Raw genomic sequence first — 14,329 nt, 5'->3', positions numbered from 1 at the left:
AGCCCTGAGCATTCAGACTCATTACGTGTTTGTAAATGTTGCATCAGTCGAGCCTCGTCTCCACTCATTAGTTCAGAAATACATTTCAAGAGGATGACCAGCATCGCAGTTTAGGGCAAATCCATGTTGAGCTTTTTCATTTCAAATCCAACCAGCACGAATGAGTTCAAACTTTTATTTTTGTGGTTTTGAAAAATGTGACTTTTATATTTAAGATCAACTATAGCTGCTAGTATGTGATTTTAATTGCATTTTTTTATGTATTCATTATGTGCAAATGAGTATTTGTTGTTTCTATTTCAGGTGTTTTTTGGTGGAGTTTTTGACTCGTATTGCATCTAGAATTGGGTGATAAAATAACAAAAAAGGACATTTGTGTAGCTGAAAAGAAAAGATAACTAGAAACAATCATCTTTTATTTGGAATGACATAACAGTTGTGTTGAGGACGTTAAACAGGGACCTGTAATTCTTATTTCCAGCTCCACCTTTTTTTCTTCAATTATTCAGAATAATCTTGGCTATCTCATATTGGCCGTTTGTGAATTCCCTCAGCTCACTCTCTCCCTTTTAAGGCAACCCTCTCATGAAGCCAACTTTCTTCTAATTGGCCGCCTGTTGCAAACAGAAGGTTTAAACAGCAGGTGGGTGGGGCTTTGGTTGTTACATCCATAGCAGCATGTTTGAGATGACCTTATAAAGACTGAAGAGCAGAGTCTAGTGAGGATTTGGCTGGTGAGAATTACTTGTATATATGCTGACCTCGTTATTTGGAAACTTTGACTGCATATTATATAAATAGGTCACATAAAACGCACAGATAATCCAAGAATCTTAGTTTTGCAGTAAAAATCTTCCCTTTTCTGTTGCTAAACAAAAAAATTGCTTTATTGTTCTTGTGACCAATTGAGTGGTGGGAAACCTTGAAGCAAACAATGTTTATTTTTAGAACTAAATGGCATTTTGGTGATTTGATCCATCATTGCCAAAGACAGAAGTTATGCTTCAAGGTAAAGTACTTTTGTAAGTCAGATTTAACCTTTATATCTTTATACTTGACAGCTTTACAACATGAAGTTTTTAATTAGACTGTCAAAAATAATCATTGACATGCTACATGGAAAAGGGAAATGCACTTTAGAGGAGAAATAAGGTTGTTCTGTTCCAGTTTTAGAATTATTTCTGTTTGGTCTTTTGGTATTTTCACATCTATTTGTGGTTAGAGAGTTTTGATCAGAGAAGAAGGCGAATGTGTTTGGATCTGCTTGTGTGTGGGTGTGTGCATGTGAAATTACAAAAAAAAAGAAAAAAATCCTGAGATATTTTCTTCTTAACACTGACCAGAGCAAATCCCAGAGAGTAACCCCAGCATGCTAATAATATAGCTCCCATCCATCACCACAGACAACAACCAATTAGTACATTCCTCTTCCCCCTTTTTCTCATGTTCTTGGCTAACCCCTCAATAATTCTGGATCATTCATCAAAAAACTGAAACACATTCAAGATGCTGTTTGTGTGCGTGCGTGAGGGTCTGTTTTTTGGTGCGTAAGGAATTAAAGGAATGTTTGTTGTGGATTGATTTTGTTTTTCTGGGATTAAGTGACTGTGACAGTGTCTGTAAACCATCTGAATAGGTTCGCACACATCAACAGTCTCACTCCTTTGTGGCTTTTTCACTATCTGAGTTTAAAAATGAGGTGGAATTATGTATACTGATATAAAAAGAGAAGTCAATACTTTATCTAGTAATCATGCAGTGTTATTCTGTATTATTTTAGCACTTTAGTAGTGAGATATGTGTACTGTGGAAGGGAGTCTCTGTGACTGGGGCAAGTAGTGATTAACCGAACTCAGGCTGAATCATTTTCTTTAAAACAAGAGACTTTGTATAAGAAATTAAAACTTCCACTAGTAAACACTAGTATTATCAGACCTATAATGATACTTTATTTAAGATAACTGCAGCTTACTAGAACATTTACTGGAAATCCCAGGGATAAGTAACCTCAAAATCAAATTCGTATAATTTTCCTCTGGCCGATTCTCCTGTGAATCAGCCAGGTGTGAGTTGCCCAGATTTGCAGACATCTTCTGTAGAGCAGGGTCATGAAGCCAAGTTGGAATCTGTGTTGACCTACTCATACCAATAACAAACAGATTTTTCCCAGGTCTCTGCTTTGGGGTATTAGTCTATCAGCCCTTGTCCTGTGGTTAGTTGTATTCTCTTCCTCGGGCCACCCACGGTGTTGTAACCTAGCCAGTAGTAGACTGAGGAGAGTAGGATCAGCCAATTTGACCCTTTACCACACTGGAGTACTCAGAAATCTGCTCTCACACTGTAACACACCTGTCTTTCTCACATTTATGATCACAGAAGGCACAATAAACATGCACGTTGTTTTATAAAGTTCGTTAACAGTTGTCTGGGTTAATCATCGCCAGTGACAAGTCTGCTTTTTAACACATTTTGTGCAGTTTTAACAAGCTTTTCTTTTGCAGGGGTTTATGTGCAACGAAAAACATTCATGCATTTATATGCATTTGTCAGCCTGTGAGTAATGATTTTCAGCTGAACGAATGTGTTGCCACATGGATACCTGAGCCAGACTTTTCCATAGTAAACTCTAAGGATCACATATCCCTCCAGCCTCTGTGGTATGCACTAACAGTCTGAGCTTCCAGAAGAGGGGTCCCAGGTGAAAATGTCCCAGGATAAAAAGAAATCCCCAAGCCTGCTGCTGTAGTGAGAGTCTGACACTGAAATAGCCAACAGTCTTTCTCAGAACCCGCTGACGGGTCAGTGGTAGTAATTTAAAAATTTCTTTCATAGTCTCAAATCTGACTGCCAGTCTTTTGCTTAGTTTGTTTCAGTCCTGCAATTACCAACCTCTTAAACTTTCCGCTGCTGTTTAAGCTCAGCGCGCACTTGTCAAACTTTGTTCATATATAGATATATAAAAGCTGTAATTTCGATTCGGCCATGTCACTCTGCGTTGAAAAGCAGTGGTGTGGATTTGCATCGTTAAAGATGTTTGTTTTTATGTGACAAAAATATGACGACTTTTGCTTTATGTGACTTAAAACAATGATATATGCATCTTTTTCTTTCTCTGCTCAGGACTCCATGGATGAAGCATGTGCTGAGGGGATTGGCAATGAACACTATCGTTTAGAAGGTAGGTCTCTCCCAATCTTTTTCCTCTCTGTGGTGAAATTAGTTGGAGTACTGTTTCAGTTGAATGGAAAAAAAACCCTATCCCAAAAACACTATTTGGAATTGAACTTCAGGTATTTGTGTGGCTCTTTGATCCAGTGCTTCATCCCTTCCTCCTCTGCTCCACACCCATTCTCTAAGCCCCAGCAATGTGCTGATGAAGTCCCTTTTACTTTCCCTCCTGCCTTTTCACCTCCTCCATCTCTCATCCGCCCCTCCCCAGCGGTGCACTGCAAAGTGCCTCCATTCCCCCATGTTTTTTCCCTGATGTGATGTGATCCTGGATTAAGAGCTCTGGGAGGAGAAAGTCTCTCCCTCCCATTTAAAGACACGATTGGACGTGAGGTGCAGGCAAAAATGTAGGGTCGAATGAGACCAAGCCAGAATCTGGAGGCATGTCAGAAAATTCCGTTTTACTTCAGTTTCACTTCAGTGGATAATAGCAGAGAGACAAGAGATAATGTGACTGATAAATGGAGTTTGAAATGATTTTTAGCAACTGGGCTAAACTGTGTATGGGCCAAGCCTGTCCTCCCTTCAAGACAGATGTTGCTAATTAGAGTATGCTGCTCTCTTCATTCACTTTGATTAATAGCCACAGTTCAAGACAGCTTAATAAAAGATTTCATAGTTTATGTGTCAATATCTACATAGTACTGACCTCTAAAAAATGTTGTTTTTGTTTGAGAAACAGAGTAGTTACAGATCTTGCTTAGATCTCAGGTTGGGCAAAGCTGATTATAGCTTGAATTGTTAAAATATTTCTATAGGCATTTGATATGTTCATGTTGTCTGTTTTCAGTCTTGAATAAATTGACCTTTTGTAAACATAAAAATGGACTACTACTAAAAATGGACTACCCTAATACGAGTAGCTGTGGAAGTTTTATAGCATTAACTCCATTTAGTTTGATCAGATCCAGTATCTATAGATTTCACAAAGATGAGTACAGATAAAATGGGAAGAGAGAGAGAAGAAATGACAGCACGAACAACAAAGAGAAAGGGCTTCTTTTGTCTTAAGGAAGTAAGTTAAAGAAAACATGCAGCAAAAATTGAGAAGAGGAAAAAAAGCTCAGTGATGAAATTAGCTTAAGGATTATTTACATCTGTACTGCTAGGATTCAAGAAAACCTACCGTTGCAAACTTTTTTAATATACTCTTTAACCTTTTGTTGAAAAAGAGAAACAGTCCTTTCCATCATCACATCCTTTCACATCTGGCTCACGTGTTGGATACACAGCGATTACAGCTGGTCACAAAACTGCTGGAGGAAAAGTTACCTTTCAATACAAGAAGCATCCCATCCAGGCCTTCCCAAAATCATGCTGGTTCTGCCTGTACATATAGGGGAGGGAGTGGGGGGCTGCTATGTGTAATAAAGTATTTTAGCTAAGCCGACTGAGTGTGATTGCTCATAGTGTGTGGCAGCTTTCCCAACCTGCCTGTGATGCTCTCTCCGTGTGTGTGTGTGTGTGTGTGTGTTTGCATAACGCGTATGCATGCAAAGTGTAGTGCAGTCACTGGAACGGCCTTGGCATGGATGGTGCCAGACTCGACTGCCCCCATCTTGCCCCTCAGATCTGATGTGCAGCCAATCCCGTAGCGGCAGCTTCACTCATAAAGAGTGGGCTTATGTCTGTGATTGGGAGGGGGTCAGAGGGGGGGAGGAGGGTGATAACAGATTACTGTTACTCCTCCCGGCATTTCATTAGCCGTGAGATAAGCATCTCACCACCATATTGAGCCTGCTTCGGAACAGATTTGCCTTCGCACACAATGTTCCCTTTGAGCACCTCAGATGATCAAACAGCAGGACCCCAAATGCTGCTTCTCTCCAAAAAGTTGGTAAAAGCTCCCTGGGATGATGCCTTTCATTTCTGGCATTTTCCCCTACCCAGGGATGAGACAGGTCTGCTTTGATCTGCTTTGGATCAGGAGGAAAGAAATTGGGCTGTTGTGTCTGCTCTGTTGGCGAGCAAACAAACAGTGTTTCAGATTTGACTTGGCTTAATTAATTAGTGATTCTGTTTTACAGCCGGTCTGATCCTCTTCCAGAAGGTTTGAGAATGGAACTTCAAAGTGTGGTGGGAGGGGTTTGGGGAGGGTGGGGGTGAGGGGTGTGGCTTTATGGGTGGATACAGACTTTGTGGCTGTGATTGGGTGATGGGGATGGTGGAAGGGGAAACCTAAATGACCAGAGGTGAAACGTACTAGGGGCTACGGCTGAATACATCTGTGAGAATAAGGTAATGATGTGTCTGGGTAATTCATAGAGTTGTAAAGGTCCTGACTGGTACACCTCCTGATTCTCAGTTACATACTGTTTGTGTCTGTGGCATTGTGTTCTAAACAAATGCTTGATTTCAAAGCATAGAAGACAATTTTGGTTGCATTAGATCTGGGCTAACACGCAACACTGAAAGTTAGACTTTGAACTGAACAGCGACAGTTGAACCTTGTAATAGAGTAAAAAAACAACAACTCCTTCCTCAACTTTGACCTCATGTTTAAAGGCACTTCCACTTCACTCATTTCAAAGTCAAGGTTTATGAATTTATGTTTCTTTAGATACCAAAACATACAAAGAGTGGTTAACACAACTCTTTGATCATTTAAATACTCCACCGGTGAATTTCAGAGCTTTTATGTATCCCAGAAAAGGTGCTTGCTAATACAAGGTTAAACTAAACTAAACACGTTGTTGGAGACATTTAGCATCATCACACCAAATGAGATTAGAGATTAGTGGTGGTGGTGGTGCTGAAGTTGTCATGTTGTTTGTTCATAAGCTAATATTGCATTGTGACTTTTGGTAATTGCATATAATGTCACAACTGTCACAGCTGAATTAACTTGAGGAGAATATGTTTAAAATCATAAACAAATTTTCTCCAGTAAACCAAAAATCTTTGAAAAATCTCAATGGATTTTTTTCCCCAGGTAACCATGGCGATGCTTTCTTCCTGGTTGGCCTACAAAAACACATCATCCCTGAAGCACTCTATACAGACATTTGTGCCAACTGATTCATCAAAAGGCAGAGTCATGGAGCCAGTGCAGATGCATTCACATCAGTGGTAGATTTGCTTTCACACACAGTGTTCACTTTGAGCACCTCTGATCAAACAGCGGGACATAGCCTCACCTATGCTCACTGATTTGGGGTTGAAAGAACGCTTAGGTCTCGTGGTTTGTATTAGCACAACACTGTTACTTTGAACCCTGTCCAGGTGACTCTGTGTTCAGTAAAGAGGTGAATAACGATGTCATATTAATTGGTAAAATGTATGCGACACATTTTCCACAGACTGTCTAACCGTGAGCCTGGATGGTGATGTACGGTATATATCTTTCCAATAAAATGGTGAGCTCTGCAGCACTGAGCTGGGCTCGGGGGCCTCTTGGAGACCTTCAGCTCTGTCACTTCCACCATTTATATTCAAATGCTGGTTGCCATATTCTATCATGTTTTAGGCATGTTATGCCATTCAGTTTCATGTTTAACATCCCTTCTCAGGGTGAACCCACTGAGATGATATGCAATATATTGTAGCTAACGGCTTAAAACTATTACTATGTGTGTGGATGATGGAAGAGCTTTTGCCACCAGAGAATTAGGGCTGTCACAGTTTCAACGTTTCATCTCCCATCCTTGATTTTATTGTTTTGATTCTGTAGTACTTCTGCTCAATGGAATGATGAAGTAATGAACTCTTTGCCTAACTTCATGCAGAAAAATACAAAAGTGTTTTTTCAGTTTCTGGTAGAGGCTCCTTTAAATGTCTTTTAAAAAACAAGAATCACTTCCTTGTTTTTTTTTTTTATCGCTGTAGGGACTTGACCCCACACTGTCATGGATCAGTTTGCTCTGATTGCTAACATGAAATGTTCCAAAAAGCATTTTTGAACTGTGAGAACCAAACTGTGCTTTGATTTTCTGCAGCCTTTGAGCATGATCAAAAACAGTGTAAATAAAACCTACAACTTCAGTGCACCTCAGCAGCCCAGTGGAAAAAACCCCCCCCAACCAAACAGAAAATCCAACCTAATTTGCAAGTTGTTCCTAAGCTCATCAAAGTGCTATTCTGCTTGCAAAATATATAACTGGGATCAAATAAATAGAAATACAATTTAATGATAAAAAGTGTAAGGCAAAAACGGTTAAGAGTTTGGCTGTGTTTTTACATCCAGGAGCGCTGGAATGGATGACATGTCTTAATTGTGGCTGCCAAACTCGGAAGTCAGAGCTTACAAGGCGCACTTGATTGCAACGACATATCCTCAGGTTGTGGCTGCACCCAATGCTGCCATCCTCAGGCTCTCTCTTTTATCTTTGTGTGTGTCTGTGTGTGTGCCATTGCAGTGGCTTTACCCCCGGAGAAGACAGACAGCTGCTGTGTGGAGGAGAAGATGCAGGAGAGGGACAGCCAATCTCCCGCAGGGCCACAGAAACAGCTCCAGTTTGAAGTGAGTGTCAACACAAAACAGGACATTTATTACTTCCCCCTCTGGATGAAACTAGGGCAATAGCAGGACACACAAATACACACTCACACACTGTATGGTACTGATTCAATGCTGGGCTGTTTCAGGAGTTGGAGTGCGCTGTGTCTGTGGAGGAGGATAACAGGCAGGAGTGGACCTTCACCCTCTACGACTTTGACAACAGCGGCAAAGTTACGCGAGAGGTAATCGCCTGCTTCAGTGGAAAAGCCTTTAATTGCCTAATGAATAAATAAAAGAAGACGTGATAATAAGACAGTGAATACATCCAAATAACTGCCAAAAACATGCACTAAATTTAAATTGAAATCCTTGAAACGTGAAATCTGTATTTGTTTATTCTCCTGCATGTTTCACACATTAAAGAGATTTGCACAGAAAAAGCCTGGCCGGCAGTTTGCTTATCCTGAATCATGTCCCACCTTAGGTTGGAATAAAAATCAATAACTTCCCTGTTCACTTCTTTTTGGTATCGCCACACCCGAAAGGGAAGCATGGATAGAAAAAGCCTGTAACCCAGTCTTACTTGTAAGAACTGAATCCAGCAAAGGTATGTGTTTCCGCTCCTGTGAGGCACCTTGTGGCTTGCGTCTGCCTGGTACAGATCTGAGAGAACATCGAGAAAGGCCCGTGTTTTTTGAGAACAACTTGAAACAGCGCAAAGAGACTGGAGCTGTCCTCTGTGTGGTTGGCTGTGCAGCTTTTTTGGCATTGCCTGTGGCTCCACGGCTCATGAGACAGCGGCTTGGAGGGGGGAAAGAAAAGCTTTCTTCTCCAGCTCTCTCTCTCTCTTTTTTTGTAATCCATTCACACAAATAAAAAGAAAAGGAAACCCAAAAATGACACGGGAAGCTTTTATTTTATTTTAATTGAAATTTTTTACATTTTGTCTGTGTCTGAAACCAGTATGTGGAACTGATCCCTGTAGAATTTATAATAGTCCTTTTTATGAGTCATAGTGGTATAGTGAGTAAAAATCATGCTTTTGCAGACTTGTGTGGTTCGGTCTTGATTCTTAGCAGTTATAGTGAAACCCTCTTACTTCCTAAAGACATCTGAGATGCAGCACATGATACGAGTCTGGACATTTTACTTCTGTACCCAGGGAAGAATCCATCATAGTTCCCGATACTTAAGCGGGAGTCATTAGTTCAGTGCAAAATATACCGATTAACGAGCCACAAGAGCTAGCACTATGTTACAATGTGTGGTCACTCAGCTTACTGCTATGTGAACATTTTTCATTTTAGAGTATTGACAACAAAAGTTATTTGTTTGTATAAACAGTTTTAGCTTTTCCCCTTTTCAGCATAGTATTTATCTGATCCTTGTTTGTATGTGTTACTATGCCTAGATGTTGCCGCTACTGTAGATGTGTATCTTCAACAAATTTAACAAATATAGAAAGTGCAGCGCTCACAGCTTAATACAACTCATATCAGGCCTGACAGGCTTCCGTGCCACTGACAAGACATTTGTTTTTATGAATTTATAACTTGTCTTTATACCCAACTTGATCGCTTCACTTGGAAAGCAGAAGTAACTGATGTCAGTTTCTCTGTTCACTGTTGTCTAAGACACTTCTGTAAATTCTTCGCTAGCATGATATTTATTATGCATGGTCTAAATGCTTAAAGCTTAAGATTCTTGGATTCAGAGTGTCGGCATAAGAATACTCTCCCATGTTCCATTTCTCTTGAAAATCTGTATTTGTACCAGTGTGACTAAGAATCTGCAAAATTGAACATTTAATTAATGAAAGATTAAAAAAACGCTCTCCAATTTAACAAATTCTCATCTTCTGTTTCCTGCAGGATATCACCAGCCTGCTGCACACCATCTACGAGGTTGTCGACGCTTCAGTCAACCATTCTCCTGGCAGCAGCAAGACATTACGTGTCAAGCTCTCTGTGGCTCCTGACTCCAGCCAGCGGTGGAGGAGCTGCACGCAGGGTGCCGCAGGTAAAGCTCGCATTAACGCAGTGGGTGGGAGCAGCGGAGAAGAGAGGGCATTTCGGGGTCCCCCTTGTGTTGCGTGCTGTCAGCTCATCCAGACATGTGTTTGTTGTCATGCAGAAAGGCGGCTTCTTCAGGCCTGTCAGCGCTTTGTTCCTTGCAGTTTCGGCGTCGCTCCATCTCTCCCACTCAATGGGGTTCATTTTTAATGATGGGGGGAGTGACAGAGCCAAGAGAGAGCCCCCTCCCTCAGCGCCTTCAAATACTCTGAAAGAAACCTTAAGAGATGTGCTGAGTCCTTTTGATAACCACAGCCATTTTTCTTTTCTCCAAAGTTCCCTTTTTTCCCCCCTGCTCCCCCTCTCTTCGTCCCCCCTTCTCAGAGCTGCTGGGAAAATATAGCTGCGTTCAACTTAACTTTTCTCACTGACGACTTGGTAAACAAGTCGTCAGGGAGAAATATCTCAAAAAGTATATATTCCTGTGTGTTTGCGTCCTATTGTTTCGGCTATAAATATCTGTCAAGAGATTGAGGCAGAGCATGCTTTGAAAAGATTGCTGGTTGACTTCATGCTAATTTCAAACCGCATCAGATCTCACGTCCTTAATAAACTATTTCTGAAGTCTGCATGTTTTTTTTTTTTATTCCACGCCTTATAAAAGACTGGGAGTTGAAAATAGAATAAATGAAGCACTGTTGTTTTTCCTTTTCTATAGATCTTCAAAGTAAAACCCCAAAACAAAGGTTGCTTTCTTCTGAGGCTTGTGTGACTGTTGTCGTTCGTGCTTGGGTGCGTGTGTGTGTGGCAGCTCTGTGTTGCTCTCTTTGATAATAGCCTCCTGTCTTTCACACATACTCAGACTTACCCCACCCAAGAGAGAAAAATGACAAGTGCATTGAAGACCCCAAGAGTGCAGAGAAGAAGTCTCGAGCACTCCTAAGGTAAACCCATCTCTCTTGTACGTGTCTCAGTGTCTGCTGGTTGTAGTGTATACAGTTGTATATGAATAAGCAGCATGTTAAGGCTTGTGCCACTGATTTTTCAATCTAAAAGTAGAAACATTCCTACAAAACACGTCTAGGGGCAAAGTTTGTTTTAGGAGGACTTCTTACATGGCTTCTGTAATATTCCTTTACTCTCTAATTAGCTGTGCCCAGTGCATTGCAATGAGGAAGAATAAACAGCAGAGACACTTCACTCTCTGTGCTGTTCAAGTACTCCCAGTTGACATTCAAACCAGTGATTTTCCTATCACAATCTCACTTCTCTAACAATTACCGTGCCACAGGCTGATCATAAGGAACACTTGTTTTACTTTCTCCAAACATTACCATAGTGAACCTCAGTGGCCCAAACTGCTACCTAATGAGCGGTGCCGCTTGTGTCCACAGGCGCCACCACAGTGACCACCACACCCAGCCTGGCTGCCAGCGCCACTGTGTGGATGAGAACCTGGAACGCAGGAACCACTACTTGGACCTGGCAGGCATCGAAAACTACACGTCCCGCTTCGGAGCCGGTGAGTGGACAGGGGCCAGTGGAAGGGGAGGGGAGGGAGAAATGCAGACGGTGGCCCTTTGAAGCTGCATCCAGGGGCCCTCATTACTGCGGCACCTGCTTGGAGCCATTAGATGGAACTAGCAGCCCACTGCGCTCCTCGCCAGTACAAACATGTGGGCTCAGGCAAGCACAATACATCAAGTGTTCAAGGCTAGAGCCCATCAACAGAGTGGGCTGTTGTTAAGTGAAGTATTAGGTGTAATGAGCAACAGTCTTGATCTGATGGTTAGTGATGACGTGATTATTTTAATGTTAGCTCTGTCAGGAAAGTGCTAACAGAGATCTGCTCTCTGTCAAGTTGTTTCAGGGTTATCTGCACGGAGAAAGAACCTGACACGTGGCTGCCAGAATCCTACCGTCAAACCTTAAGACAAAATTTATTAGAAAGCTGGTCACACAGCATTTTTTACACTGTGGTTCACTTTACTTTTATCAAATTCTTCTTTTGCCATTTGCTATTGTTAAGATAGCAGAGTTGGAATAGATGGGAAATTTGGGTAAAGAGAGCAGGGGAATGAGATGCCACAGACTGGGAGGTTATACCATTCTTTGCCACACAATATGCTTTCTGTCATGGTCCTGGGCCATGTTGGCCCAGTGTTCTTAGTTTTCTTGTATGTTTGTATTTTGTTCCCTGTTTAGGCTCTGTTTCCTGAGTTGCCCTGTTGTGTTGTTCCCTGAGTGCTTTCCCTTTGTGACTCTCACCCCCTGTGTGCCCCTCTGTGTATTCATGAGCCCTCGTCCCCTTTCGTGTTTATTCCGTGTCTCCCCTGCCCGTTATGTTGGTGTTCTCCCCGTGCTCTCTCTCCTCCTGTCTGAACCTCTGTACTTCCTGTTTCACCTCTACCGTCAGTGTTGTGTTCACTCCTGCCATGTCCCGTGATTATTATCAGTGTCACCTGTGTTCCCCGTGTGCTCCCACTTCCCTCGTTAACCCTCTGTGTATTTATGTCTGCGTCTCCCTCAGTTCTGTGTCGCGTTCTCCCTCATGTTGTGTGTGTTCCTCCCTGTGTTTCTTGGCGAGCTTTGTATTTAGTTTTCCCAGTTTAGTTTCGTATTTCCTACGTTCTGCCTCTCCAGCATTAAAGCTGTAATTTTTGAGTTCATCCCCATGTCTGTGAGTTTTGCATTTTGGGTCCTCCTCCTGCCTGCCACACAGCGATCCATGACACTTTCTAACCACTCGGTCATTGAGTTGCTCCATTTTCTCTGATTTTATTACTGAATTTAAAGGGCCCACTTCACTTTGAATGTCAGTTCTGTGACCCCATCATAGTTTGTAGTTGTTTGCAGTTGTTTAAAATAAACATTTTTGTCTCTCCTTCACAGCCCCTGCTGCAGAGATGACTAAAGCAGAGCCTCAGGCCAGGTCATCTAACCAGACTCGTTCTCGCTCCCATGAACCAGAAAATGGTCACTCCCATCCCCATCACCGCCGCTTACAGACTGTTGTGGACACCGTTGCTCCAGACAACCTCCACTCTGCCCGGCTGCGAGGCCAAGACTCAGGGAAACATGCCCTCCGTTCTCCAAAGACACACAGCCGTACACCTCCTGCGCAGATCAATGGCAGAGTGATGAGGAGCCGAGGTATTCCCCCTCCTCCAGCTCTACCCAGTCAGACTCCTCCTCATCAGTCTACAGCTCCGTACCGCAAACACAAGCAACGATCCAAAGAGAGCCAGGGCTACAGAGCCTTAGGCCCTCTACCAGCACCTGGGCCAGTGGTGGAGAAGGAGCAGGTGAGAGACCTACCTAGCGTGCTGCTCTATGAGGGGGGTCTGGCGCAAGTTGTGCAGCGGCATGAGCATCACCATCACCACGAACACCATCACCACTACCACCATTTTTACCAGTCCTGAATTTCCATCCTGCCTGGAACAGCTCAGCACTCCTGTAAGGCCACAAAACCCATCCCGGTCAGCAGACACAGAGTGCAGGCTGCTCCCTCCTAAAACTCTGGGCAGTTACCCATGTAGTGGCATGCTGATAGACATTGAGGTGGAGAGGAGGATCGTGGGACGGGTGCACATACTGACATGTTGTTAATCAGTATTATTAAAGAGGTTGCCAAACATAGAGAAGGTTGGGTATGCAGCAGGAGGCCACAGTACAGTAATATAAGACTAAGGAGCTTGAAGGTGGGGGGTTGAGAGGAAGCAAAGAGGAGCTGCTCACTTGTTCCTCTCGCCCTGGTTCTCTGATCCTCTACTGGATGAACTGTACAACTCCAAACCAGCACCACAATCCTTCCAGACCACTAAGCCAAAAGGTTTTCAAGGAAAAGAGGGACAAGAGGAAGAGTGACATTAAGATGAAAACATATGAAGGAATTTAAGTGATTGCAGAGCAGGGTGCAGTGTGTGTGTGAGAGAGCGAAATTTTGTGTGAATGCATGGGTAAACAAGGGTCTGCGTGTGCGTGTCTGAGTGTCACAACACCGCTGTCTGCTGAAAACCACTTGAAGTGCACTCGTTTGTGTGTGAGTATTTAATGTAGCCTGTAGAGATGATTATGAAGATTCTGATTTAAGCATACAACGCCCCGTCAGCAAAAATGGGAAGGAAAATGTTGAAATGTTCTAAAGTGAAAAAGAAGAGCGATCCTAAATCCGCTGCTACCTCTAATTTTATCCTAATTGTTGTTGTAAAGGTGACTTTGACTAAGTATTCAGAGGTTATTTTCAATGTACTTAAACATTTTTGTCACAATCTGCAGTACTGAAATGTTGAATAGCTCCTTACATTTATTAACTAACATTTGCTGTACATAAAGTAAATATTGTTGTCAATTTTATAAGCTTTATTGATAATGTGATATCTTTGTATTCACTATCTGAAGCTCTGTGTTTTCCTTCACAACTGCATTTTTATTAAGACCACTAGCAGCCTCATTTTTTCTATCAAACTCTGTTAGTGATCCAGTGTCACACACTCCTTCACACTGACTTTCAACTCTCACCCAAATGTAACCTGTAATTATGGCAAGTGACTAAAATCCCAACCCTCAACAGTGCTGTTCAGAAGCTCCAACTCATGACACAAGCAAAACTCAGTTGCCAGTGTTTTTAAAATGTTATGTTATTTTA

At 42.3% G+C, this 14,329-nt stretch overlaps 1 protein-coding gene across 1 annotated transcript in view; it reads left to right on the top strand.

Moving 5' to 3' along the window:
• nkd1 (NKD inhibitor of WNT signaling pathway 1) overlaps positions 1-14,329 on the top strand; it is a 30,682-nt gene extending 16,353 nt beyond the window's left edge. The window contains exons 4-10 of the mRNA XM_026173880.2: positions 3,121-3,178; positions 7,584-7,687; positions 7,813-7,908; positions 9,538-9,685; positions 10,541-10,622; positions 11,073-11,200; positions 12,571-14,329. Coding sequence (XP_026029665.1) covers positions 3,121-3,178; positions 7,584-7,687; positions 7,813-7,908; positions 9,538-9,685; positions 10,541-10,622; positions 11,073-11,200; positions 12,571-13,103 — 1,149 coding nt within the window. The 3' untranslated portion in view covers positions 13,104-14,329. The remainder of the gene's footprint in view (positions 1-3,120; positions 3,179-7,583; positions 7,688-7,812; positions 7,909-9,537; positions 9,686-10,540; positions 10,623-11,072; positions 11,201-12,570) is intronic.

Source organism: Astatotilapia calliptera, chromosome 1 (genome assembly GCF_964374335.1).
Source record: "Astatotilapia calliptera chromosome 1, fAstCal68.1, whole genome shotgun sequence".
Classification (NCBI taxonomy): domain Eukaryota; kingdom Metazoa; phylum Chordata; class Actinopteri; order Cichliformes; family Cichlidae; genus Astatotilapia; species Astatotilapia calliptera.
This window is presented reverse-complemented; position numbering and strand designations above follow the sequence as displayed.